Genomic DNA, 25479 nt, shown 5'->3' with positions numbered 1-25479 from the left:
GGGTGGGTTGGGAGGGGAATTTGAATGAACACTAATTCTGTCTAACAGTAAACTATAGCACACTTCATCTTGGATCTTAATGCAAACCGATGATTTTATTTTGATATTGTTCCTCATCTTGTAGAAAGGGCCCCTTGGTGCATCAAAGTTAGCATATTTATAGCAAACAGTCTAACGGTCAATGCCCTGACACTGTTTAATTTTTTTTTTGTTACTATAACGTACTGTAAACTGATTGTATTCTGACTAGTTCTTTTACTTAGATGTAATTTGTAGTTGACGGTCTGTTGGATGAGCAAGAGCTGGATGAAAAGAGAGCGAGTAGAAATGTAGAATGAGTCGATGATTACTGTGAGCGCTGTAACAACCCTACTGGCTAGAATGAGTGCTGTTTTGGGGACATCACCAGACACCAAGTCTAAATTAGTCACTTTATCCTACTGTCTGATATTATCTACAGCTCTCTGATATTTAAGATATTTAATTTAAGTGCCCTTACTCAATCCCATGATTTTTAGTTCTCTTCCATCGCAGATGCTCCTCTCTTCTGTGGTGCATCTTTCTGAGTTCTACCTCACACATGCACTCATTCAAACATGTTTGTGAAGAAACAGTATCTTGGCACACATCATTTTGAAAGAAATGCAAAAAAATATATATTTTTTTCTGTATTGTTTTCTGTATTTATTTATTTATTTGTTTATTTCAAGCTAGGATGCATTGTATGTAATGTACATTTAATCCAGAAGCACTATTTATATGCATTTTGTTTTCTGTGCAGTATAGTTCATGGATTAGTAAAGTTAGTGACAGATCTGTACATTTTACTGTAGATTGCACTGTATTTATGCTTTCAGAGAGTCGGGAAACAGACATTTGCTTTTGCCAGGATAACTTTTTGTGAGGCTCAAATTCCCAAAATGTCCTTTTTTTGCCTTTTTTTTTCATGGTAGGGCACTCCAGGCAGTAACCTCTAGCATCAGCTCCCAAAATGCACTTTGGGGAATGTGACGCTGTCCTGACCCTTTCTTGGCCACAATTCAATTTTTTTATTTTTTTATTTTTTTTTTTTGCTCCTCCTTCATTGTCCTTACAAATAAAACCAATAGAAGAGACTAAGCAGGATTTTGCCTCTGAGTAAATCTGATATTAGTGCAGGTACATGTGGGGAAAAAAGAGCCATTCAGCACCACTGGTACGACGCATTCTTCTGATTGGCCAAACACTGTCAGCAACGAGTTAACCTTTCATGGTGTCTTTTGGGAAGGTCACTTGCCTCACTAACAGACCAAATATATACATCAGAAAATGGAAAGTGTCAACCTTCAACTCCTGCAAATAAAAGAGTTGAATTTTAACGTCTCACATTATTCTTTCTTTTACTGAAAGCTTACATTTCTTTCTAGAATATCAGCATCAACAATAACGTATCTATGTAAGCACTACCTCATAATTTTTAGTAAGGCCTTTTCTGGTTTCTTACAAGGAAATTTCAATTGCTAATTAAATGACCTATGGTGTATAACAGCAAGGAATGACAAATAAGAGGTGCTTGGTCCAGAGGAGTTCTTGTTTGGCACCGGCACTGGTCAGTGTAGGCACAAGAGAGCTGTACTAAAAGATGGCAATTAGTACTGCGCTAGAGGTATTTGGTCTTCAAAGCTTTGGGGCTGGTTGGGCGTCCCAGTAACTGAGCTCCTCCTCCACTGATGGACCAGATGAAGGCAGGCTGGTCTGGTCTATTTGGTCCGTGTTGCTCCTGTAGTCAGATCTCCGAGGGTTTTGAAGAATTCCTCCATCTCTTGCTGAAGGAGAATGTTGCGATTTTCTGCATCTTGATGTGCCCGCTCTGAGTTCCTGAGTCGGATCTCCAGCATGTGAAACTTCTTCTTCTCCTGGTCTAGCTCCTCCTCGAGGCGGTTTATCTGGGACTGGTAGTTGGAACAGGACTCCTCCAACCTCAAATGAAATAAATATAATTAATAATAACTTTTACATGTATTAATAATAATGAATAAATAAATAATACATTTTGATTTTGAATGGCTATTCTAAACAGAATGACAAATGACTAATTCTTACTTGCGGATATGGGCTTCATAGCTCGTCCTCTGTTTCTTCAGTTCCTGCTTGAGCTGGGCCACCTTGCTTGTGGCATCTTCATTTGTTTCTGCAAGATCATCATCTTCATTGCAGCTTGGACTGTGATCCAAAGTATTTGCACAGTCCTTCAACTGTGTGGGCCTCTCTTGACTCGGTTCTAATTTTGTTGCTTTATCGCTCCCTTCTGGTTCAGACAATGAAATTTCGTAAGACGTCCAGATGGATGAAGTGTCAGCAGGTAGACTTAGACTGGAGGGGGCCACGTTGTCATAAGCAGACAGTCTGTGGGATTGGTGGAGAGCTCTGTGAGACAAGGATGTTCGAGAAGAGTCTTCATCAGAGTCTCTGTGAGAGTCTTTAAGAGTAGTTTCTTTAAGGGAGAGGGTTGAATCCTTTAGCGATAGAGTTGAGTCTTTTAGTCTCTCCCCAGATGAGGTGGTACGTCTGTGGGCTCGGAGGGATGACAGGCCATTCATTAACCAGTTGCTCCCCCCGGCAGCTGACACGTCCCCTGCAGATCCCCCTATTTTCCCTCTTGGCCCACCTGAGGTTGCACTGCCCTTGAAGGTGGACCTCCAGGAAGGCAAGGCTTTAGCCTGTTTGCTAGGGCTAACAGCTGCCTCGCTTCCAACTTTTCCTTCAGTCTTGATGTCTTCCTCTGTCTTGCTTTTGCTCTTCCCTTCAGTCTGACCTTCCTCACCCTTGTCCAGTGTAACAGGGCTCACTGCTGTTAGCTTAATGTCTGTAGAAGAAGTGGAAGATTGGGCTTTTTCGTTAGGCGTTTTGGAGCTTGTCCCTGAGGGATGTGGGTGGTCAGGGTCTTCTTGTGAAAGCCATTCCACCTTGCACCTTTGGCTCTCCTGGCGCTGTATGGGAACCTTAATCTCTGTTTCTGGCTCCTCATGTTGGTAAAGTCGGGAGTGTTCACTAATCAGCACAGTCATTAGGTGCTGCACCTGCGTACTTCCTGTTTAGAATGCCAAACAAAAATACAACAAATTTCTCAAGTTATCTTGAAACTTTGTACACACCGATTGAAAGGCAAGCTTTTGTTCACAAGTTTGCATTAAATTAGCAAAGATCGATATGCTCTCTAACCCTCCATCATGGTGACTGGATCCTCCACTCTGGGCCGAAGGATATTAGGTCCAAACACAGTGGCCAGGTTCTGAACACTCATCTTATTCTCATTGGAGTGAGACTGCACCTCATCCAGAAACCTGAACAGACACAACCAAAAGCAAAACTTATTTTCATATAATCATCAGTGCTAAGCTTTGCTAAAGCTGGTTTTAAAAAATAATCAGGTCAGATGATTGAGAGGTCTCATTGTGACTGGTGCGTGGGATTTTTTCCCATAATGTAAGGAGTTAGAGAAGATATGCAATTATGCACAGTGATGTCACTTCCCCTGATGAAGACAATGTGGGTGTAATGAATGTCTCTGGTTTGATAGGCTGACAAATCATCAGTTGTGAAGCCGTGAAGACAGAATAATAAGTCCCATCACAATGACATCAGCACTGATATATATAGGTGACAAGATACAGTTTACGTACTTGCAGATGTACTCAAGGAGGTTGTAGTTGACCTGAGGAAGTGATTTCACCTGTTTGCCGAGCTCTGTAATACCCTTGGAAAAAAGTAGATGTTCATTGCCAAGAACAGATTTTGAAATGTACCAGTAAAGTCTTAAGTAGACAATTCAATACCATTTCTTTATCCTTGGTAAGAAGCTGAGCACAAGAGAGAAACTGTGTGTATTTGGAGAATGGGATTATAGGCTCTGGCAGCTCTCGTATGTACAGCTTTAACAGTGATGCCACTGTGTGGACGTCTGTGGAACTGAAAGAGAAAAGGAATGCACAATATAGAGTACTATTCCATACAGATAATGGCTTAGCATACTGTTGTGGATAAAATTCCCCGTCCCACTGCCTCACCTGTCAAACACTGGCTTCTCACCGCGGTCAAAGGCATCCTGCAGTTCTCTAACATGATTGGTCTGTCCGGGGGCCCTGAAAAGGCCCTCCTCCTTGAGTCCATTTTCACGGATGAAGCATACACACTGCTCAACCAGCACAGGGACTAGTCTCTGAGGGCCACATTGGGATTCATACAACATTGTCTCCTCTAGGTGCTGCCCAAAGACACCTTCAGTCACAAAATCAAGAAATTCATGTGACTAATAGCTCAAAATATTTCTTATACAAACCCCGTATCCATTTTTTAAGGCATGCAGACCCTTCTGTGTTCATGTGTGTCTATACAAGGACATTTTAAAGAGTCAAACCTCCACCAAGTGGAGCCCATATAGCTCTACGTATGGCTCTGACCCATTCTTCCATGTCGCTCTGGGAGCTGGCCATCAGCAGGAATGATTCATGGCTTATACCAGTTCGATCCTTTTCTCCAGCCCCTGCTGAAAAGAAAGCCATGCTTCAATTTTGTCTTGGTCACTATGGAATAATGACAAGCACATTTCAAACCCACTATTAAACATATGGAATCAAACACAAGTGACTTTGCAGAATTACTTTGTTTACAGATCTCATTTGCAAACAATCTCCACCAACTGCTAATATCAATATCAGTATTCTCAATAACCTCATTAGCTCAAGCGCCCCTGTAAAGTACAAAGACACAATCATGCAGCTCTGCTTTTCTTCCTCTGGGTGAACACAGCTTGATGCCACCCGGGATGACATTTCAGTTTGACATTTAGTTCATTTCAGCACAGCTTTGATTACCCTATGTGGAATTCTCTCCCTTTGCCTTTGAAGAGGTGGAAATACTCAGCAGAGATAAAAGCATAAAACTTAACTCACATGTTTTAGAAAAAGCAATACAAAACACAGGATTGGAAAAGTGGATTTAGCAAGGATTGCACATGGCTCATTGGGCAGAATACATATCAGTACCTGCATTCATTGCTAAGTCCTGCACTGTGCTGCATAGTGTGCTGTGTGTGCGAGACAAACAACCCAGAAAGAGAAGGCTTCCCATGGGACACCAGCAACTGCACCATGCTTTTCACTCTTTTCTCTCTCTGTCCTGGACCTTTCCTCACGTGTGTTTTCACGCTGTTTTTTCAACAAGACAGTCTTTGTCTACAAGGTCACATGAGACTGAGGGCAGTGTATTTGCACATAATAAACCATTTATTACAAACTCTACATATTTATTGCCAGCCGTTTTCCTAAAACAAATGTATTTTATATATTTCTGGAACCGCTTCCTAAATTTAATGTATGAGGAAAAAAAATCCACTTATATTGCAATGACAATTTGATATTCATGCTTCTGTAAAAAAAACTGAAACAACTGATTTTATGTAAGGTGGTAAATAAATAAAAGTACAGTACTGTCTAAAAAAATTAAAGGAATTTTGGATATTAATATTCAAATCCATCGAACAGCAGGAAAGTGGTCATGGTAAAAAGAAACAGCACTCCCTTTTAAATTGAGATTTTATGTACCCACATATGATAAAAATAATCTGCAGGTCTTAAAATTATGTAAATACAACCTCAGATGAACTACAAAACTGTGTTGTTATTTATTTAACACATGCTAAGCCATAATGCAGAAGCAGTGTGTCAAAAGCTAAGTGCACCCTTACTACTTTGATAGGAATTAAGGAGGTAAGTAAGAGCCAGGTCCTGCTGGTCAAATGTATTTCATTTACTGATCACCAGACAGTGATCATCTAGAAAGTAGATGTTTGGCAGTTTGCTTCTCTGGAGGATTCAGATATTAACCAACACAATGCCTAGGAGGAAATATGTCACTAATGATCTTGGAGATGCAATTTTTGCTGTCTATCAATGTGGGAAATTGATTTCCAAACAATTTGAAATCTATCATTTTACTGTGAGAAAGGTCATTCCAAAGGGGAAAACGTTTAAGACCTTTGCCAGCCTTCCCCAGAAGTCGAAGTCCCAGTAAATTCACCCAATGGTCGGACCATGAAATACTCAGAGAAACTGAAAACAAACAAACAAAAAACTTAAGAGATAAGACTCTACAGGCCTCAGTTAGCATGTTAAAAGTTAAAGTTCATGACAGTAGAATAATCTGTCTGAAACAGTTGCCAATAGAAAGCGTCTTAATTCCAAAAAGAACATTGCAGCTTGGCTTAGGAGGGTTAAAAACCTTCTTTGGACAGACAAAATCAAACATAGCATTTTAGCACAAACTGTCAAGCCCAGTGGTGGATTGTGATTTGGGCTTGTTTTGCAGCCAAAGGACCTGAGGTCGAATGTGAGGTCATCAGTCTGAAAGATAAAGGTAAGCTGAAACTGGGCAATTCAAGTGGGCAACGATCAAAACCACGCCAGCAAATCTACAACAAAATGGTTGAAAATGAAAAGAATCAAGGTGTGAAATGTCCCAGTCAAGGTCGAGACCTCAACCATGAAATACTGTGGAGGGATCTTAAGCATGCTGTGGATAAATGAATGCCCACAAACCTCCATGAACATGAAGTTGTAAAGAAGAGTGGGACACAATTCCTCGACAATAATCTGAGACACTGATAAAATCATACAAGAAATAATAACGTGAAGTTATCATCGCTAAAAGTGGTTTTACAAGACCATTTGAATGTGAATCACATAGTTTTTTATACACTGCTTTTGCATTTTGGATTAATTTTTGTTAAATAAAAATTTGTGTAATATGTAAGTATTGTTGTTGTTCATTTCAGGTTGTATTTAAATAATTTTAGACCTTGTTAAGGATCAAATGATTTTTTTTTTAATCACATCCTGATATATGAAGCCTTAGAATTGTCAAAGTAAAAACTGTAATATCTACACAGAGTACAGTGGCTCAAACATACACCTAGTGAATGCATTTAGCAATATATCACTATCAGTATCAAAAGTAAAAGTGCTCACTGTGTATGAAAATGGCCCCAGTCTGGGCTACATTATATTCTAATTACATTAATTATTAAGCATGCATTACTGGAGGATTTTCCTTTTACGTTTAGTTGCAGTGGGGCACATTTATTTACAGCTGAGTACTTTTATCTGTTAGAATTCATTGCACTTTAAGCTCACTGTAAGCATGATTTATGTATATCTATATATAGTGACATTTTGAACAATGACATCAGGGAGGCATCTTAATATCCTAAAATCGTTCTTCACTGTGACCATCTAAAACTACCAGATGGTACAAGAGAGACCAGCACAGGTTAAACAGAGGATATGCTTTGCTGCATGTATAGTCTGATCACAATTTTAAGCAACCCAGAGAAAAGTACTGCTAGGTAAAACATAAAGTTTGACCTAAAAATCTAAAGGGAGCCAAGTGCATGGTTTTCTATTTGGCACTCAGTGCTAAACGGATTGTTCAGCATCTCTTGAACAAGGCTTATTTACTTACTTGTTTCCTTATATAACAGAACTGTCACTGTGCCAACTCACCTGGAACAATTTCAAAAAGGTGGCGACCAGGCTCGTCCTGATTGGCAGGCACCTCATTGACCTGACTACCCTGAAGAGGAATACAACCCTGCCGGAGAAAGGCGAGGAAGGTGTGAGATATCAGAGGTTCTGGACAAGGGCATGTAGTGAATGTTAAATATTATGGAGCGATGAGTACACGGGACTCTGGGCAATTGTCCAACAGAGGGAGGCAATGATGATGGAGGGAGGAATGACTCAGGGAAACATCTCTTCATCTACTTATCCTACTGGTGCTTCCTGATGTACTAGCATTTTTGATCCTTTCAGCACAGATAGGTTCAAAGGTCAAGAACTAAGTGCTTCAGACACAACCACAGGGTAGGTAGTTACCACATAATCAGTGTATGTGTCAGGGCAGTAACAACACACTATGGCTTTAATGGAGACTGTGGGGAGGTCTTAATGGAGTTGATTTTCTGTGTGAAAGATAATGATATTTACCCAGCCATAGCTCGACACCAAGTATTTCATTTAGCAAGCAGTTAAAAAAAAACATGGTCACTTTTATTTCACTTGGCTATTTAAGAGAATGGAAAACACATCTGGTTTTATTTTAGTTGAAAAACACAGTTGAGTGATCAGCTTTGGGTTCTAAATACTAATCGGATCAGTTCAAGAAGTTGGCTCAGACGTTTCAGGGGGAATACGATGGAATATAACAGAGCAGCCTTGCAACAGGTGACATGATGTCAATGCCTCGTATGTGCTATTTTGCAATACCTGTGCTTTGCTTTCATCCTGATCCTTGTAGAAATACAGAGCTTCACTCCTCAGGACAAACCAGCGCAGCTGCCAGTTTTTCATGATACTCCGCTGTCTCTTGAGCCAGCCCGCCTTCAGCGCTTTCTCATGATCCAGAGGAGAACAGGGCCTGGAAACCCTCGTCAACTCTCCGAGAACCATGCTTTTGGACCGCGCTGCATGGGTACACACATTGAGATCAGAAAAAGAGTGACAGAGACAATATTCCATGAAGACACAGGATAAGTAATTTTCTAAATCTTTCTTTGTAGTCTCCCTCGGGTACCGCTAAGCCCACAGCATGGGCCATGCATCAAGATTTCATCTGAATTCAGCCTACAAAGGGAATGCCTCCATTTCACTGCAAAGCCATCTTGTTTTCAGAAACCTATCTATTTCTGTACATTGTTTTATTTGTTTCAGATATTAACAAGGGCATTCATTATTTCCAGTCTCATTGCTATACATAGACGGGTTTTGCTTTGGATCAGACTGTGCTTTGACTGACTTAAAATATGGATTATATATTAGCATCTGTATGCCAAAGGAATGGAGCAAAAACTGTGACAGTGGAGCGATCCCTGGGGAGTCAACCAGCAAGAGAAAAGAGAGAGATAAACACAAGGCACAGGCAGAGGGGAGAAGAGAGAAATCAATGGCATCTTTTTTCCTTGTTAATTGCATTTTGCTTTCTGCTGAGGACAGCAGGGAAGGTATCTTTAAGGGCCTGGACAGAGATCTCTCTTTCCTTTCCCTCTCCTGTTTCTTCTCTTCATCTCTCTCTTCCTCTCCCTCCCTCTCTCTTTCTCTCTCTCTCTGTTATCAGCTCTCTGTCTGGACTCCTCATTTCTATTTCTCCCCTTGCTGGACATCCTTCCTTTGCAGAGTCATGATTGCTGAGAAGGAAGAAGAATAACTGCGTGAAGCAGTCATTTCCAAAACGACAGCTGAAGCAGGCTGATCAAGGTTTATAAATACAGCAGATATAATGTCTCATACTTCTATATAAAAGCAAAACAAAACATCAAGAAGGAACTGATTTTTATTATTCTGTCAACTATTAGTTAACAAGGATCATATTGGTTACTTCTCACCTAACCTTTAACATTATCACTAATGAGCTATTTTTATAAGCTCAGTGGTAATAACCAGTGATGGAAGAAGTTTTCAGGTCTGTTAGTTAACATAGCAACACCTGAATATTTTGAGATTAATGATTAACACAGTAAAAGTAGAAAGTAAAGCTAAAAAAATTGTAATACTGAAGTAAAATACAGCGTCTTACCCAACTCAGTATTTGAGTGAATGTAAGCCTTGAACAGAACTATAGTCATACGCTCTGCTGCAAACATGTCAGCTACATCCGCCCACTGTAGTATCAAAAGTAAAAGGGCTCATGCTGGTTAAGATTATTAATGATGCATTACTGTAGCGTTTTGCTGTTTGGTTTCATGTTTGGTTGCAGTGAAGCTGATTTAAACTATTTTATTCACTGCTGAGTAGTTTACAATTTAAGCCGATTGTAAGTGTTGTAAATGTATATATAAAGAGTTTAATCTAAAATAATAAGGACTCACTGTGGTGGTAGAAACCGTAGTAGTATTTGAATATATGTTATGAGGTTTCACCTTGTGGATAGCTGCTCCAACTTTTAAATGATTGAAATGTAAATTATTTATTTATTATTGAAATAATTCAGTTATTAGTATAAAATGTATTATATGTCATTACCATTTGAATGAGATAAGGGTGCAATAATACATTTATTAGTGATTATGATAAACACAGCTCAGTTCAGAATGGTCTTCCTCATAATTTTGAATCTATGGTCTCTCAAAAGATACCATAGATTCAAAAGATTTACTAAAGCCCTTGTGTTATCCACTCAAATGTTTCGGTAATTATCCAACTATACCGATAATAGAGGAGCTTCATCCACATCATTCACAGTTTTGTAAATGTCTTCCAGCATAACAGAGTAGGATCCAGACCCAGCTCTGTGATGCTGTTTGAATTTGCCCTAAAAGATGCTGCATAAAAGGGTCAGTGGAGAGCAGAGCTGGGAATCTAATCAAAGGAGGATACCATTACAGCAAATGAGAGATGGCAAGCGCACAAGACATGGCAAGCAACTACTGCACTCCCTGACTGTATTCGTGAAGGAGAAAGAGGAGGCACTTCTCCACCCCATCATCTTTTATGATCCGATTTTTACGGCTGGTCTAGAACAAGTGATCAGCTGCCAGGGGAGAAACGAAGGAACATCTTCGCCTAAAGCCACAGAAATATGAGGCTTCACGAAGAAGATGTATCAGAACACCAATTACAATAATAATCATTTTTTCCTCAAATTAGGCTGGCAGCTGTCACAACTGCCCATGGCACCTGCAACAGTGTGCCAAACTGTGTGTTATCTAGCAACCACTTGCTATGAAGAGCACAGGAAGTATATGATAATCTCGGTGGCAGGAGCTGTTCCTCTGATTTACAGCTTCCATATTAATCTTCACAATATCATGTGAGAGGCACATATATTTGGTGTCCCAACTTCTGTAGTCACAAATGGATTTTACCCAGCATTAGAGGAACTATGTTTGAGAGTCAGCTGTTGTGTTTTACAGGGGCAGAGAGTCACGCATTCCTCCCAATTGGATCTCTGTCACCTGCCAAAAACCGACAGCCAAATAGCTGGGGAAACCTTGAACAGAGATACAGTCATGCGTTCAGGTGCACACGTCAGAATACAGGTGATTTTGAGACGGATAATTATCTTCCCACCACTGCTGCTTACCACAACGTGCCTCATCTCTATCAGAATTAAATTTTCTAGGAATAAAGGTAGTGTAATCACCTGAGGAAGACATGTCGGATTACATCACCCTATAGTAGAGCCTGTTAACGCTCAGTGAGCTCTCGACAGAACAGCTGAAGCCACTACACTCAGGATCATGCAAGAAAATGAATCAAATAGCTAGTAAAAATGTTCACTAGGATGCAAGGACACACTGCTCTGCACGTCATTATCAGTGAAAGCACTAACAATATTGTTGATACACAATGAAAAAGACAGCAGACTAAGCTCTGCAGCAGCAGCAAGTTAAATAAAAAAAGGAAAAGAAAAAAGAAGCAGAAAGCAGCAAGAAAGGAAGGCAAGACAGAAAAATGAAGCCTGGATGAAGGATGGAGGAAAGGGAGGAGGGACTGTGCTTACCCCGGCGTGCCTGTTTTATCTTGGGGCTCAGCATGGTTACCGTTGCTATACTGCTCCTTCTCACAGAGACATGACCGCATCCCTCTGTTCACACACTATTCCTCACATACACGCTCTACCGGCTCCTCTCGCTGTTGCCTCGCCCTGTTACTCCTCATCCTCTTCGAGCATCTCTCTCCCTGGCTCACAGTCTTGCACTCTGTCTGATTTTACACTCACACACACATACACACACACACACACTTAACCTCACACTCTCCTCTGGCTCCCCTCTTCCCTTTACGTCTGACTCCCCCTCTCTGTCCCACTGGCCCAGTACGCTGTTGTTCTCACATACCTAGAGCCCTGCCTACTCTCTCCCTCTCTTTCTCTTTATCAGTCACTCTGCCTTCTGCTGCACACTCTCAGTATCAATTTCTCACCATCTATAAATACGTCTGGCTTGGTGTCCTCTGTCTTGTCATCCTTTTCTGTGTTTTTAGCTTTTCTATTGCTCCACAGTCTTCACAATCCCCACAGCTGGTTGTGGAGATTTGATTATGGGCTCATGTGAACCCTGATGTACAACCTCAGATCAATATATTTGATTCCACTGACATCAGTCTCACCACTAAGTGTTATGATGCAGTGAAAGTAGATGTGACACTGCGATGTCGACGTATAGCTGTAAATCTCGGAAATTTTGCTGATTTCTTTACGTGGAATTAAATAAATTCAACCCCTGTGACAAGCAGGCATTTAGAAATATAACATTTCTTTAGCTGTTTTATGACTTTAGAATAGACATAAAAAAACAGCAATGTATGTGCAAATGTCTTGATATCCTTCTAGTTATAAATTCATCAACATCAACTTTTTTTCCTAAGGACATCTTCAGAACTTCACGATTTTTCTATTTCTTCAGACCTGAAGTAGCACCTAGCGCCGACTCCCCTGAGATCCTGAGTCAGCTGAGCACCTGGTGAGGATCTAAAAATGAAGCTTATTGATGCACGACAATCAGAGACAAGTTATAAAAAGGTTTCAATTTCCTCTGTCTGAAAATGTCATTAAAAATGTCACTTAGAGGAAGTCAAGACAAGAACTAGAAATCCATTAATAACCTTTAGATAAAACTGTCTGCTTGAGAGAGGAGATGGTGCATCATTCACAGCCACAAGTCAGTGCATGAAGTTTGCAAGGCAACATCTTGATCTGACAGCTATTAACAGATAAAGTAAAATTAAGTCACAATCACTCAGACTTTGGAGAAAAGTCCATTAGACTTTTCTAAAGCATTAGAGCAGTAGATCCACATAAAGCGGAAAACACTGAAATCCACTTAGAAAGCTTTTCCCCTGTCAGGAGATTAAACTGAGGCCAATCTTGCTGGGAGGCAACATCCCTAACCACTGGACCGCCCTAACATTAACATTTTAAAAGAATGTCTTTTTAAATCTCTGTGTTTTTTTTTTGTGTGTGTGTGTGTGTGTTTTTTTTTAAGTATGTAAGCTTTGGCCGTATAATCCATCGCAGACATTTGGCAGAACAGATTTTGGGTGGACATATGTTCAAATCAAACAAAACTGCATTGTAAACACTCATGTTAAGCATCCTGTCTCCCTCAGGGTGAGATTTACAGTCGGACAGAAAATGCCAAACTACCTCAATCACTCAGTAATTTGTGTGGTAAAAACCAAACGTCTCGAGGGTGTGATGTTCTTGTTCCTGTTCAGCTTGTTCTAAGGTTGTAGTCTGTTAAAAAGCATCCAAATCACGAAATCAAGAGATCAATATGGAGTACAGAGACACTGTAAGAAGAAAGAGCTGACTGAGATTTCTGTAACAGTCTGTTATTTAGAAATGACACTAAACATTAAGACTTTATGAAGGAGAAGCATTTGCAATAACATAACTTTGGCTATAGAAAAAGCTTATACTCGCACAGACAGTACAAGGATCACACAGATGGATACAGAAACACTGATGAAAAAGACAAAACAAAATTACTGCTTAACTTCATTTGAGAGCTCAGATGAAGTTAAGCTTAAAATAAATAATCAGCTTGTAGTATATAATGACATTCAACACAAAACAAGTTAAAAACTAAGATTTACCTGCTAGTTCCTTTGCTTTGTCACTGATGTGTGGAGTCCTGTTAGGATTCATGGCACTGAACTTGTGTGCACCGCAGGTATCCTTCTCCACCGGGGCCATCTCTAGAGCCATAACACAAGCAAGCAAGCGCATTCAGGCTCTAAACAATGACCATACTGAAATCTCAGTCCTCTGCTTAATAGCCAATCTCCAAGAAACAAATCAAATGACATTCACATGCTCACAGAAAAGGGACCACTATAGTTGCTATCAGTAACACCTCTGACTTGTCTCTCAGGAATGCTGATGTGAACAGACGGTGATAGAGGGAAGGAAATAGAGACTGTCATGCGAGCATTACTTGCCATGTCGTCTTGGATGGATAGATCGGACGACTCTCTCTCTCTGGAGCCAGACTGTCCGTGCAGCAAAAAAAAAAAGATACGAGTCACACTGTCTGAGGCATCTGCAGTGGTAGGTACTGCTTTATAGGGAAATAACACACAGCTGTGGGGTTCTCCCACTGTCCTTGTCCTCATTTTTAGTCTGTCTCTCTCTCAGGAAGTGAGCTGGCCCGATGAAGAAGTGAAAACTGCTGACTTGTGTACAAAAATAATATTAGTTTCTCCTTTAAATGGCATCACTGTACTGCTCATATCACTTACAACAGAGCAAAATAAAGTGCTTTAAATGCTTTTCCAATATGTAAATCAAGGGGGTGATGTCAGGTCAGAAAATTATCTGAAACATATTTTCTTACAGCATAAAAACATCACATAGCAAAATAACTATGTCAGTATAAATAAAATAAATCGGGATATCAAGTGGCAACCGGCTGGAGATGAAATCAAGACAGGAGAAATACAGAAGTTTAAAAAGCCTTTATGTGATCAACTTGATCACTCCATATGTACAAGCAGCAGTATAGCAGACACTGAATTATGTCACACGACATGGCCACTCACACAGACCAGACACACCAGCCTCTGGGGTGTGTGGAATATCATCTATAATCTAGAAATACAGTCCTGAGGGACACATAGGAAATGAGTGTGTCTAATTGAAGGCATGAAAAAAGCATATCCCATTAATGAGAGCAGAGGAAGTGTCATGGCACAAATGACTCGGAGCAGGTTAGAGAGGTAACGACATTAGGTTGGGAACAAAGTCTTTTGGGTCGTCTGTTGTTAACCATTATCTCCAGCTAATCACTGGACTTGCTAATTTTATGAAAACACAGTAAACTTTGATCAGTTGTATGTTTTACAGTACACCGTAACAAACGTTTATTTAGAGCAACAATAAAGAATGACTTTTAAAAATGATTACTGGGATACAAAAACAAGTATAAACACAGATGCTCGCTGCTAAAACACAGTATTAGAAATAATGAGTACTTTACACAAACGATACAAAACAACGAGAAAATAAAAACACTGTTTCTTAAAGTATGAGTGCTCAGTGAGGTCTCTAAAAACTAGGCGAATGTCTACATTTGTGGTAGATACCCTGCAAGTCACTTTGTGAACTATTGTCCTGGCAAATCTACTCAATAGCCTATTTAATATCAAAATATATTAGATATACTAAAATCAAGTAGAAGATATGGCATTAAAGTTACTGAATCTAAAAAGGACATTATCACAAACAACCTTACACAGAGGAACTAAGAGTGAGTATTTGTACTTGAGCAATACTGGAAATGTTTTCAAATAAGCTGCACAAAGGTCAGAGTGACAGTTTTAAATGTCTATGGCAGTTTTGTCCTCTCTGGCTTGTCTGCTGCCCACCCGTCTCCGACCCTCCATCAGAAATGACAGCACTATCACCCAGCGCTGTGCTAGTGACCGCTGTCGTGCGGCGCTTTCGCATTGTTTAAAGTAGGTGGTCGTTCCAGTGGCGACAGCATCAAACTGCTCAGTCAGAAGCCACACCTCCCAGAGGAGTGTCAGTCCATTCATGATCATCATGACAACAACCCAGAAATCCTCTCCTAACAATGTGAGCCACAATGAGAAGCTGTGGCTGCCTCCAGGCATCTTGCTGTACAGGTAACTTATTCCTGTGGCAACAAAAAGAAGGTGGGCAGCCACCATGGAGAGGATGAAGACCAGGAACAGGCGGTGGTTACCTCGGCCAATGCACCGGTTGAGGAAAAGGCAGTGATGGTCGTAGTCTTTGATGCACACTTCGCACAGCTTGCAGTGTTTAGTGTAGTCAGGCTGAAAGAGCTGTGATGAAGACAGGAGAAGGTCATCAAAATATTAGAAAGAAGTAATGCAACTTTATGTATAGACTTTACCAAAAAAAGTTGTCAGGGCTTTAAACCTGTATTCTTTCTAATGACCCACATAAGGCCACTCAAAAATAATTGTCTGCTAGGTAATGTTCAACTAATTTACATTTTTCATATGTGTGACACAAGCTGTACGGAAGAAGGATGAGAAAGAAGACGACAGATTAATTTCCAAGTAAGAACTTTGATTCAGTGAGTTAAATTTTATAATCTGGAAATTTAAATCATGCATATAAAGTCTTATTTCATTTTACAGTTTTTAATCAGATATTGGCTCTATACGTGATGTGTTACTGAGTGGCTCAATAGAGCTGCGGTTACAGATTTGCCTAAGAAGCAAAACATCAGCGGCTTGATCCCGGGAGGAGACACAAAGCCATTTTTGATTCCATCAGGAAGAGCATCTGGCATAGAAATCAAACATGTGGAGCTACCTGCTGTGGTGATATTTGTTGTAAGGGAGCAGACGAAAACAGGCAACAAAACTGACGTATACTAATACGACTCCTAGTCAGTTTAGTCTTTCTAAACTAGATAGCTTCAGTACTGTGGTGAAGTTTACATCAATTTATGGTGTTGTAAGGAGACATCCAGAGCAGATGGTGATGAAGCTTGATTAGATTCGCTTACTGAATTCTACCTTTTATACTAGCTTTAGGCTGTCTGAATCTGGAATCTATGTGCTAATATATCTTGTTCAATTTTTTCTTTTTGCTAAATCCACAGGAAACAGTGAATACTCGAGTATCAGTACATGTCACAGCCTGTAGACAAAGAAAAATGTGTCAGATCTCACAAATCAAGTCATTATGTGACTTATTACCAAGTGATTCTTTTCCTCTCACCTCACTGCAACACCAGATCTTAGGGTTCCCCCACCTACCAAATCCCTCTTTAATCCCTGCATATATTACCTGGCAGTTCTGATATCTGTGGTCTTAACACACGTGTGTGAAGACCTTTTTGTAATGTGAGGGGAGTTACAATTAGCAGAAAGGCTATGTATAAATTTCTAGATCTAAACAGAAAGAGTGATAATTAGAAAAATAACTACATACAATATTAGGTGTTACCAACATGCCCATACGAATGTCTCACCTCACAGTATGGACAGAACCTTTGTGGGCTCTGGTTCTTCTCAACCAGATCAGCGATACAAGAGAACCGAGGATCTGATTCTGTTCTGTCTAGTGTCCCAGGGTCTTGAGTCAGAACCTTACAGAATAACCCAAGGAGTATGGAAAAGTGGACCATCGACACCTGGGTTAAAGTACTGGTTGGCCACACACATTCACAACATTAAGGATAAACATTTTAATAGCACATTTTACATACATTTAAACAGACTCGGTAGAATACCAAATAAACTAGTTGCAGTTTACATCAATATTTGCTGGATTTCATATAAAATTGTAAAATGTATATATATGAAAATGTGAAAAATGTAACAGTCAGTAACCAAAGATTAGTGTAACCAATTCAAAATGGTAAATATGGTTAAATTCTCATCTTTTCCCTTTATATATGTAATGTTGCAGTGAAGTTGAGTTTTGACTTCTTCTTCGCCACACCTGCCTCCATCTCACCATATCCCTATCCTCTTTTCCTTCAACCCTCTGCATGTCCTTCTTCATTACATCTGTGAATCTCTCCCATGGTCTTCCTCGCTGCCCATATTTAGCATCCTTCACCCAGTGTATCCACTATCCCTCCATCTCAGCCTTGTATCTCTAACTTTGTCTCCAAACTGCTCATACTCATTTCTAATCCTGTCCCTCCTGATCACTTCCACCAAACTCTTAGCATCTTCATCTCCCCCACTTGTATTTTTGTCAGCGCCACCATCCACAGATAATACATCACAGCAGGTCTCACTACCATCTTGTAAAGCTTCCTTATGACTCCATCTGTCACAAATAACCCTGTTCACTTTGATTACACCCAACGCTTTGGATGGTTGACCCCCAGGTATTTAAACTTTCACTACCTCTACTCCTCGCAGTTTCACTGTTACACCTGCCTCCCTCTCATTCACACATGTATTCTAGTCTTGCTTCTAATGACTTCCATTCCTCTTCTCTCCAGAGCACATCCACAGCTCTTCAAACTCCAGACTCACAATCACAATATCGTCTGCAAACATCATCGTCCACGGAGACCGCTGCCTGACCTTATCTGTCAACCTGTTCATCACCAGTGCAAAGGAGAAGGGGCTCAAAGCTGATCCCTGATGTAATCCCACCCCCATCTTCAACCCATCTGTCACTCCTACCACACACCTCAACAATGCCTTGCTTACTCTTGTCCTCACTCTCTCCAAGATTAGGTTAAACAAAGGTCCCCTCTATCCTACACATCTCCATATGTGACTATTTGAATATAAAATGTAGTCACTTCATCATACAGCGGCATTCTGTTTTGTCATAAATAGTGTATGATTCCGATGTGTTAATCTATGCATCCAGTTGAACAATTGTGCTGAACTCCTCCAAGACTCACATCTCAGCTAACGTAGGTGTGTGAAAAGCTGAATTATCAAGAATATGTATGAGCAAAAGACCTAATATATGCTAGCTTTTTTAAAGGATATTAGGCATCATTTTTCCATAGAAGCAGAGCAGAGAATGGATCAAACCAGCAATGAGGGTTCCCAAGTAGATCGGGTTAGGTAACCTAGAAAGAAGACATATGCTATGTGATATAATAGCAGTAAAGGATGATTATTTACATGCACTACAATTTTTGCCAAACCTTTGGTATGTGGTCATGCGGTGGTACTGCGTGAAAATGCTTCTGGCAAGCCATGGGAAGAGCAAACCACAGATTAAACCCCCGTAGCCTCCCAACATGGCTGCAATCAGCAGGATGGCAGCTCCACTCAGCGATGGAAAAAACAGTGTCCAGTAGTATAAAACTGTTAAGAAAGAAAAACACAAAACACCCTTTTACCTGTTTATATGATCACATTCAGCATAAAACATCTAAAAAAGCCCCATTTCAGAGCTGTAACATGAACTGGTTTGCAATTATTATCTTTGTGTTTTTATTGTAAAATGAATGAATAGAGTTCATATACAGAGCCATATGTACCATGAGACTCTCTGGGCCTGTGGTGTATTGGCTCATTAATGTACCGACTCAGTAGTTTGGTGAGTTGCTGATGTCTAGAGAAAAAATACAGCAGAGTAATAATCAGCATCATAATCCCAAGAGAAAGATTGAATCAGGAAAAGCAAACATACTGGATATTTCATAGGTACCAAAGGATGCTAGAATCAAATGCAGCGTCCTTCTAGTTTTATGGGGGGGCGGGGGTGTCACATATTTCTGGAAGCAGCAGATTCACCTAAATGTTTTGCCCTGTTTGCTGAGATCCAGTGGTGTGAGGCCGCTATGATTCTTCTGATGGAGCATCCCGCACCCTGTTCTCTGCAGCAGTATCCAGCACACTTCCACTCCACCCCTCTCTGCTGCGACGTGAAGCGCTGTCGCACCCTGCTGGTCAACTGCATCCACAGCACACCTCTGAAACATATTTGCAAATCCCAGAAAATTGACATAATTTTAAACAGTTTAAAAGTGGATAAGTAAAAAACAACAACAACAACAACAACAAAAAATATTTGCAAAAAAAGTGAAAAAGATAAAAACATCATCAGAATGCCTATTATTTTCAGATGCATTAAAACAGGTACAGGCATTGGTGGAAATCACTGCTCAGGCTCAGGAAAACAGTCAGTGACTAAACTTCAATGCTCCATCCCCAAAATGCAAGTTGAAACCATGCATTCACCATGCAAATATATACTCTGTGTGTTACATGCAACACACAGAGTGAGAGACAACCAGTCATATTTACACTATGAATAATCCATACTCTAAATGTTTGGGTTAAAGTAGCACAAAGATCAAAAGGTGACTAAAGCGTAAAGTCACAGTACATTTTTGTATCATAGTTTTCATCATCCCGGCAGCTTTTAAATAATATATATTTGACTCAACATTTTTATTAAAACTTTTAGATTGGGCATTATCTTGTGTATTACTGTGTAATAATACCGTTGCGCAACTAAAGAGGGTGAAAGAGGCAGACAGTGAAAACTGTATCATACCTGGTCCTTGAGCAAATACCGAATAACTTCTGTGTTTCCTGTGGATGCAGCCAGGTGAAGGGGAGTCACCTGGTACATGTCTGTGTCTGTGAACCTAAACATTCCTGTCTCCCACAAATAGTGCACTGCAATGCTGGGAAAAACAACTAACAGTTAGTGCATGCATAATACAGTACTTTGCAAAAGTCACCCCACATTTCTTTATACTTTCCTTCCAAGAAGCCAGACTTTATCATTTTTATAAATGTCTTGAGCAATAGTTCTCCAGGCTTTCTGGAGGTTTTTTGTAGTTTTCATTGAATTTTGGCTGCTTTTTTACTCATTTTCTGTCCAGGACATACAGGAATGTTCTGTCTGTTAACCCCCTTAATGCTGACCTGGACTAAAAATCAGTCCAACAGGTTTTTTTTTGGAGTGATCAATGCAAATTTGGAAATTTGGGTTCTATCTATTTATGTTTAAATCAGTATACATACAGTGAGTGTCTATTCATGGTTTGGGGCTGCATTTCAGCCAGTGGTGCTGGGAATCTTGTAAAAAACATGAATGCAGATAGGTATGGTAGGATTTTGATCCACCATGCAATACCATCTGGACAGTAACTGACTGTCAACAGCTTCTTTTTTCATTATGACAATGATCCCAAACACACTGCCAGTGTATTAAAAGCATACCTGGATAGAAACACATATAGTAAAAGACTATCAGTGGATTGGGTTCACCAAAGCCCGGACCTTCTTATTAAAGCGGTGTGGAATTATTTTGACAGAAAATAGGAGTAAAGGCAGACAAGATCTAAGGAAGAGCTTTGAATGTCCTTCAAGAAGCCTGAAGAACAATTCCTAAAGGCTTCTTAAAGAAATCACAAGAAAGCTTGTCTAAGAGAGTTCAGGCTGTGTTGAAGAATAAAGGAGATCTTACTGACTTTGAAACTTTTTAGAACTGTGCATCCTCTATGTCAAGCTTATATACTGTATTGCTATTTCTATTTGTGTTTATACACGTTTCAATAGATCACTGCACCTATTTCCCATTCTTATAGCAAAATATAAAGAAATGAGGGGTGGTTCAGGGCTTTTGCACAGCACTGTATATATAACTGCGTAGTAGCACATGGCAAAAACGACTAAGTTTGTGGTACGATGTTTCATCCACTTACATGCTCCCCCCAGTGACCGCATGGTGCAGTGATGTTTTTCCCTGTAGGTCTATGAGACGTAAATCGGCCCCGTACTGCATCATTTGATGTATGATGTAGATGTTCCCTTGCCTGATAGTTGTACAAAGTGCACAAGCTCAAATCACGCTCTCACCTTGAAAATCCAGGCTTTAACTAAATATGCAGCTGCTGCTCACCTGCAGGCAAAATGAAAAGCTGTCTGTCCTGCATCACATGTCAGGTTAGGATCAGCTCCTGCACTAAGGAAAAGGTCGACCAAGGCTCGGTTACCATGCAGAGCAGCACAGTGGAGTGGGGTAAAGCCACCCCAACCTGAATGATGACAAACACAGTTAAGCTTGATGACACTGACCTTCAACCCTGACTCTTTGACTAACAATATGAGACTGGCACAGATGCATGGACTGTCAGCCTGTTGACGCTGAAAGCCCTCTCAAGTTTGGGGATTGGAGTCCCTCAGCACAATGTGACTTTGTGCTGTGTTGTCACAGGATCTGTCCATCTCTCCATCACAGGATCTGTGCCAGACCATCTCACAGAGGAGCTGCAGCAGAGTTAGGTTTCTTTTTGGCATTGTGGCAAAATCAAACCAAGAGAGACCAGAGAATGATCAAATATACAATAACATCCGGTAAAACTATAGTTAGTTCCCGGTGGCACATTTGCACATTATTCCAAAGTTCTAAAGCCAGGGATGACAAACAGTATAAAGTGGGTATAAGCGTTCTCTTTCTAAACAATGTTTTCAGCAGTTTTCTCGCAATAAAATGAGGAAATCAAGAAATCCCGTCGCGATAAGGTTGAATAATGACCTTTACAAAAAGCCAGATCTTAAGTTTGCACTGTATTGCTTCCTAGCTTACCTTTTTGCTTGAGTATGGATCGGTTACTCTGAACGAAGTGTATACACTCTTCAATATTTCCTCTCTGTATACAATCAAATATGTCTCCACCGCTGACGGAAGACACGGGCATCGGATGCATTATGATGGGTACACGGAGGCCACCTTCTACTGTTACCACCGACAGAAACTGCAAAGGAAGCAAAATCAACTCCTGGGAAGCGGCGCTACAACATCATAAGGTAAAGTGAGAAGGGATCTCATGTATCGCTACAAAGCAACCGAGATCTTACATTGTGTCAAATTGATTGAGGCAATCCACGCCCTGGACACCGCATTGGTTGCAAGGTGTCACGTGGACGCGCTTTGCCCAAAGCACGTGGTCGCTATAAATACCGTAACGCCTCCAAAGTAAGCAGTAGTGCTGCTGTGCTGCGATACCAAGTAAATAGAGGGCTAGTATTACTGATACCAGTACCAATACTTTAAAACCATAATGACAGCTTATGTGGGGGAAAGCAGAATGTCGTGATTTTGAAAATAAATCACCAGATTTCCTATTTCACGATTAAGTAGCCATTCATTTTTCCTGACTCTTTTAATACGTCCCTTCCTAATTATCTCCCTTCACCTATTTTCTTGTGTTAATTTAGTCTTCCTCCATCTCTTCCTCACTTCTCCACAGATGGTGCATCAGAATCAGCCTCCTGTGACTGTGAGGCCTGGTTCTTGCTGGTACTACTGTTCATGGTGCAGCAGCCCTGATAGTTAACATGTTGGTTAATACGACACATTGTGCTGCATTTCTTTTTCTTTTCATTGTTTTATCTCACCTTTCCAGCTCCACCTTTTACCCACTTCTTCCACACTGAACCTTTTCTACAAGCTGCATGAGTGCGCAGCAAAGGTAGAGGAGGGAATGGACTCCTGTAAGTGCTTGTATCCACTGCACGGTGGCCCTTCAGGCCGGCCAATCGGCCCAAAAGTGCAGCGGCCTATTGGGAAAATGCCCTGTATGCCAGATTACCTGACTTAGAGGATAGAAACAACATATTGATCCAATGCCAGTATTGGTATCGATATTATCCTTATTTGGATGGCCCCGCCCACTTCTAGTAAACTGAAAGTGGCTCGGGGAACTTAACAGAATAGTGTAAAAGAAACACCACATTTAATGGAAGTGTAAGGCATATATGCATATACTGAAGGAAAAGAGAGCATGCCTTTTTTATTATTTGCCCTTTGCATTTAGTCGTGTAAGACTATGTAAGAATAGCATGGTTTACCCTGCTATAGAGATTGACAGACCACGTGACTTTCGCGCATTGCATGCCGGGAGGTGAAGGCAGGACATTTAAATTACCGCATCAAATGCAAGCATTTGCAGCACCGCAAAACGTTTTTTCTCACGTTCCAATACCGTCTTGCTTTTTCTTTTCTCACCAAAAATAATGTACAAAACGAAGGAGAACAATGCCGGTCCGTACAAAGACAGACTCGAGGAAAAGGCAAAGAAAAGGTACTTGGAAAAAATCAAAGGAGTGAAAGGGTTAGACCCTTACGAGCACACAGACTGGACAAAAGACATCAGCGTGCTGCCCAACTTTAACCACGCTCAGATTTATAATTACATGGTTCTTGGAGTGAGTGCATACACTCATGAAGTTTTAGTAACTTCAGGTCACTGCAACAGGCCCAGGTGCAGTTCACGGACGGATGGGTACAGGACCTGGAAATGCACCGTGTTGAGCACAAGACCATCGTACGCACAACGGTAAGTTTACCTGTCTCACAAATCGTCTTCATAAATACACATTCGTGAACCGTTTATAAATAGGACCTTTTAGCTCACGGTAATTAATTAGTAGTGCAAAGAATATATGGTATGCATTACAGAAATGTAGCAGTGATAATAATATTGTATGCTGTAATCGTACTGGGCAATCACTGAGACAAAAAATCTGTCATATATCCTGTGAATAAAAGTATATGTTGTTGTCTATGTACCATGGTAATAACAGAAGCGATACGCAATATTCTGCCAGGACAATTTACCATTTATGCAAAGCTACACATTTACTGTACATTCTGTCCTCACAAACATGTTTTTCTGCATTGACTGTTTCAGGTAAATCACTCCATGCGCCTCAGCCAAAAGCCTCTTCAGCCCTGGGTTATTCTGCAATCTAATGGGGACGTTGAAAGTGCACATTGCACATGCATGGCTGGTGTGGCAGAGAAGTGTGTGCATGTAGCGGCTCTCCTTTACAAAGTTGACACTACTGTGCGTCTACGAGGTAATATCACGCCGACAGATGTCAAAGCTTACTGGATTATGCCCTCCAACATCAAGAGAGTGCAAGGAGTACCAGGCCACACAATTGACTACACCACCAGTGCAGCAAGAAAAAGGGCACTCGACCAATCATGTAGTGCTGGACAAAGTGACTGTTCTCCTAAACCCAAAATCCGGACTCGCACTGGTGGCAGCTCACTACAAGTGCGCACACTGGCCGATTTAAAGTCTCTCACAGATCTCATGCATGAAAACCGGTCAGGCCTATGCGCTGTTATGGAGGACTTCTGCCACCTATATGCTGACCCTGTCCAGCCTCGTGTCCTCCCCAAATCACTGCTACGCATCTTTGACCCACAGTTGAAGGGCTGTCAGCTATCTGTCCTTCTGCAGCACTGTGAACGTCTGAAGCACTGTGTCGTTGTCTCAAAGGCTGAGGCAGAGGCACTGGAGGAGAAAACCAGGAGCAGCACAAATGTGACCTTTGGCACACAGCACGAGCAGGAAGAATCACTTCAAACATACATGCGGTTGTGTCCACCTCCACTGCCAGTCCTGCGTTGTCAACTGTAAAGAAAGTGTGCTACCCACAAAAACTGTCACATCAGCTCTCCAACCAAGAACCGCAACAATTCAAGTGGGAAGAGACAATGAAAACACAGCACGCGAGTGGTACACCTCACAGGAAAGGTGCAGCATAGAGAACTTAAGTTGATAAGTGTGGTTTCATAATCAACCCCGCATTCCCAGAATTAGGTGCCACCCCTGATGCGCTGTAAAATGTGAATGTTGTGGTGAAGGATGTGTGAAATTAAGTGCCCATATAAACACCGCAACAACAACCTCCTGCAGGCCTGTGAAGATGACAGGTTTTGTTTGGGGTTAAAAGATGGAAGGGTTGAGTTGAAAAAGACACACATTTACTACAAGCAGGTACAAACACAGATCTATGTTACAAAGTCACACTTTTGTGACATTGTTGTGTGGACAACAAAAGCTTGTGTTGTTACACGTGTGATGCCAGATATAGACTTGTGGACTAAAATGTTGCCTGTCGCTCAGGATTTTTTCTACAAAGTTGTGATGCCTGAGCTCTTGGCCAATCACTACAGTGATCCAGAAACCAGTGTTTCACAAGGGCCACA

General features: G+C 40.8%; 3 protein-coding genes across 6 annotated transcripts; 1 reads left to right on the top strand and 2 right to left on the bottom strand.

Annotated features, from left to right (window-relative positions):
- Positions 1–28: 28 nt before the first annotated feature.
- arhgap22 (Rho GTPase activating protein 22) lies at positions 29–14050 on the bottom strand. 4 transcript variants are annotated; one of them, XM_039622149.1, is made up of 11 exons: positions 13974–14050; positions 13629–13730; positions 8301–8497; positions 7539–7626; positions 4397–4525; positions 4047–4257; positions 3816–3948; positions 3663–3736; positions 3202–3323; positions 2083–3070; positions 29–1959 (listed from the first exon to the last, which is right to left on the bottom strand). In XM_039622149.1, the coding sequence occupies exons 2-11, from the start codon at positions 13726–13728 to the stop codon at positions 1740–1742; spliced, it is 2262 nt and encodes a 753-aa protein (XP_039478083.1). In that variant the 5' UTR covers positions 13729–13730; positions 13974–14050; the 3' UTR covers positions 29–1739. The 4 variants fall into 4 exon arrangements, with proteins under 4 accessions (XP_039478083.1, XP_039478081.1, XP_039478082.1 ...); XM_039622147.1 differs by lacking the exon at positions 13974–14050 and having other exon boundaries at positions 13629–13815; XM_039622148.1 differs by lacking the exon at positions 13974–14050 and having other exon boundaries at positions 4397–4522; positions 13629–13815.
- A 424-nt stretch (positions 14051–14474) lies between these two features.
- si:ch211-223a10.1 (putative ZDHHC-type palmitoyltransferase 6) lies at positions 14475–22972 on the bottom strand. The gene is made up of 11 exons (XM_031738960.2): positions 22872–22972; positions 22060–22228; positions 21373–21508; positions 21176–21286; positions 20017–20149; positions 19251–19429; positions 18995–19068; positions 18656–18818; positions 18495–18577; positions 17003–17193; positions 14475–15839 (listed from the first exon to the last, which is right to left on the bottom strand). Exons 2-11 carry the CDS (start codon positions 22178–22180, stop codon positions 15351–15353), a joined length of 1680 nt encoding a protein of 559 aa, XP_031594820.1. The 5' UTR covers positions 22181–22228; positions 22872–22972; the 3' UTR covers positions 14475–15350.
- Positions 22973–23675: 703 nt separating this feature from the next.
- Positions 23676–24907, top strand: LOC120443425. The gene is made up of 2 exons (XM_039622101.1): positions 23676–23812; positions 24167–24907. The coding sequence occupies exons 1-2, from the start codon at positions 23774–23776 to the stop codon at positions 24905–24907; spliced, it is 780 nt and encodes a 259-aa protein (XP_039478035.1). The 5' UTR covers positions 23676–23773.
- The last annotated feature ends 572 nt before the right edge of the window (positions 24908–25479 follow it).

Source organism: Oreochromis aureus, linkage group 13, assembly GCF_013358895.1.
Source record: "Oreochromis aureus strain Israel breed Guangdong linkage group 13, ZZ_aureus, whole genome shotgun sequence".
In the NCBI taxonomy this organism is placed as follows: domain Eukaryota; kingdom Metazoa; phylum Chordata; class Actinopteri; order Cichliformes; family Cichlidae; genus Oreochromis; species Oreochromis aureus.
Note: the sequence above shows the minus strand (reverse complement) of the source record. Positions and strands in the feature narration are given on the sequence as shown.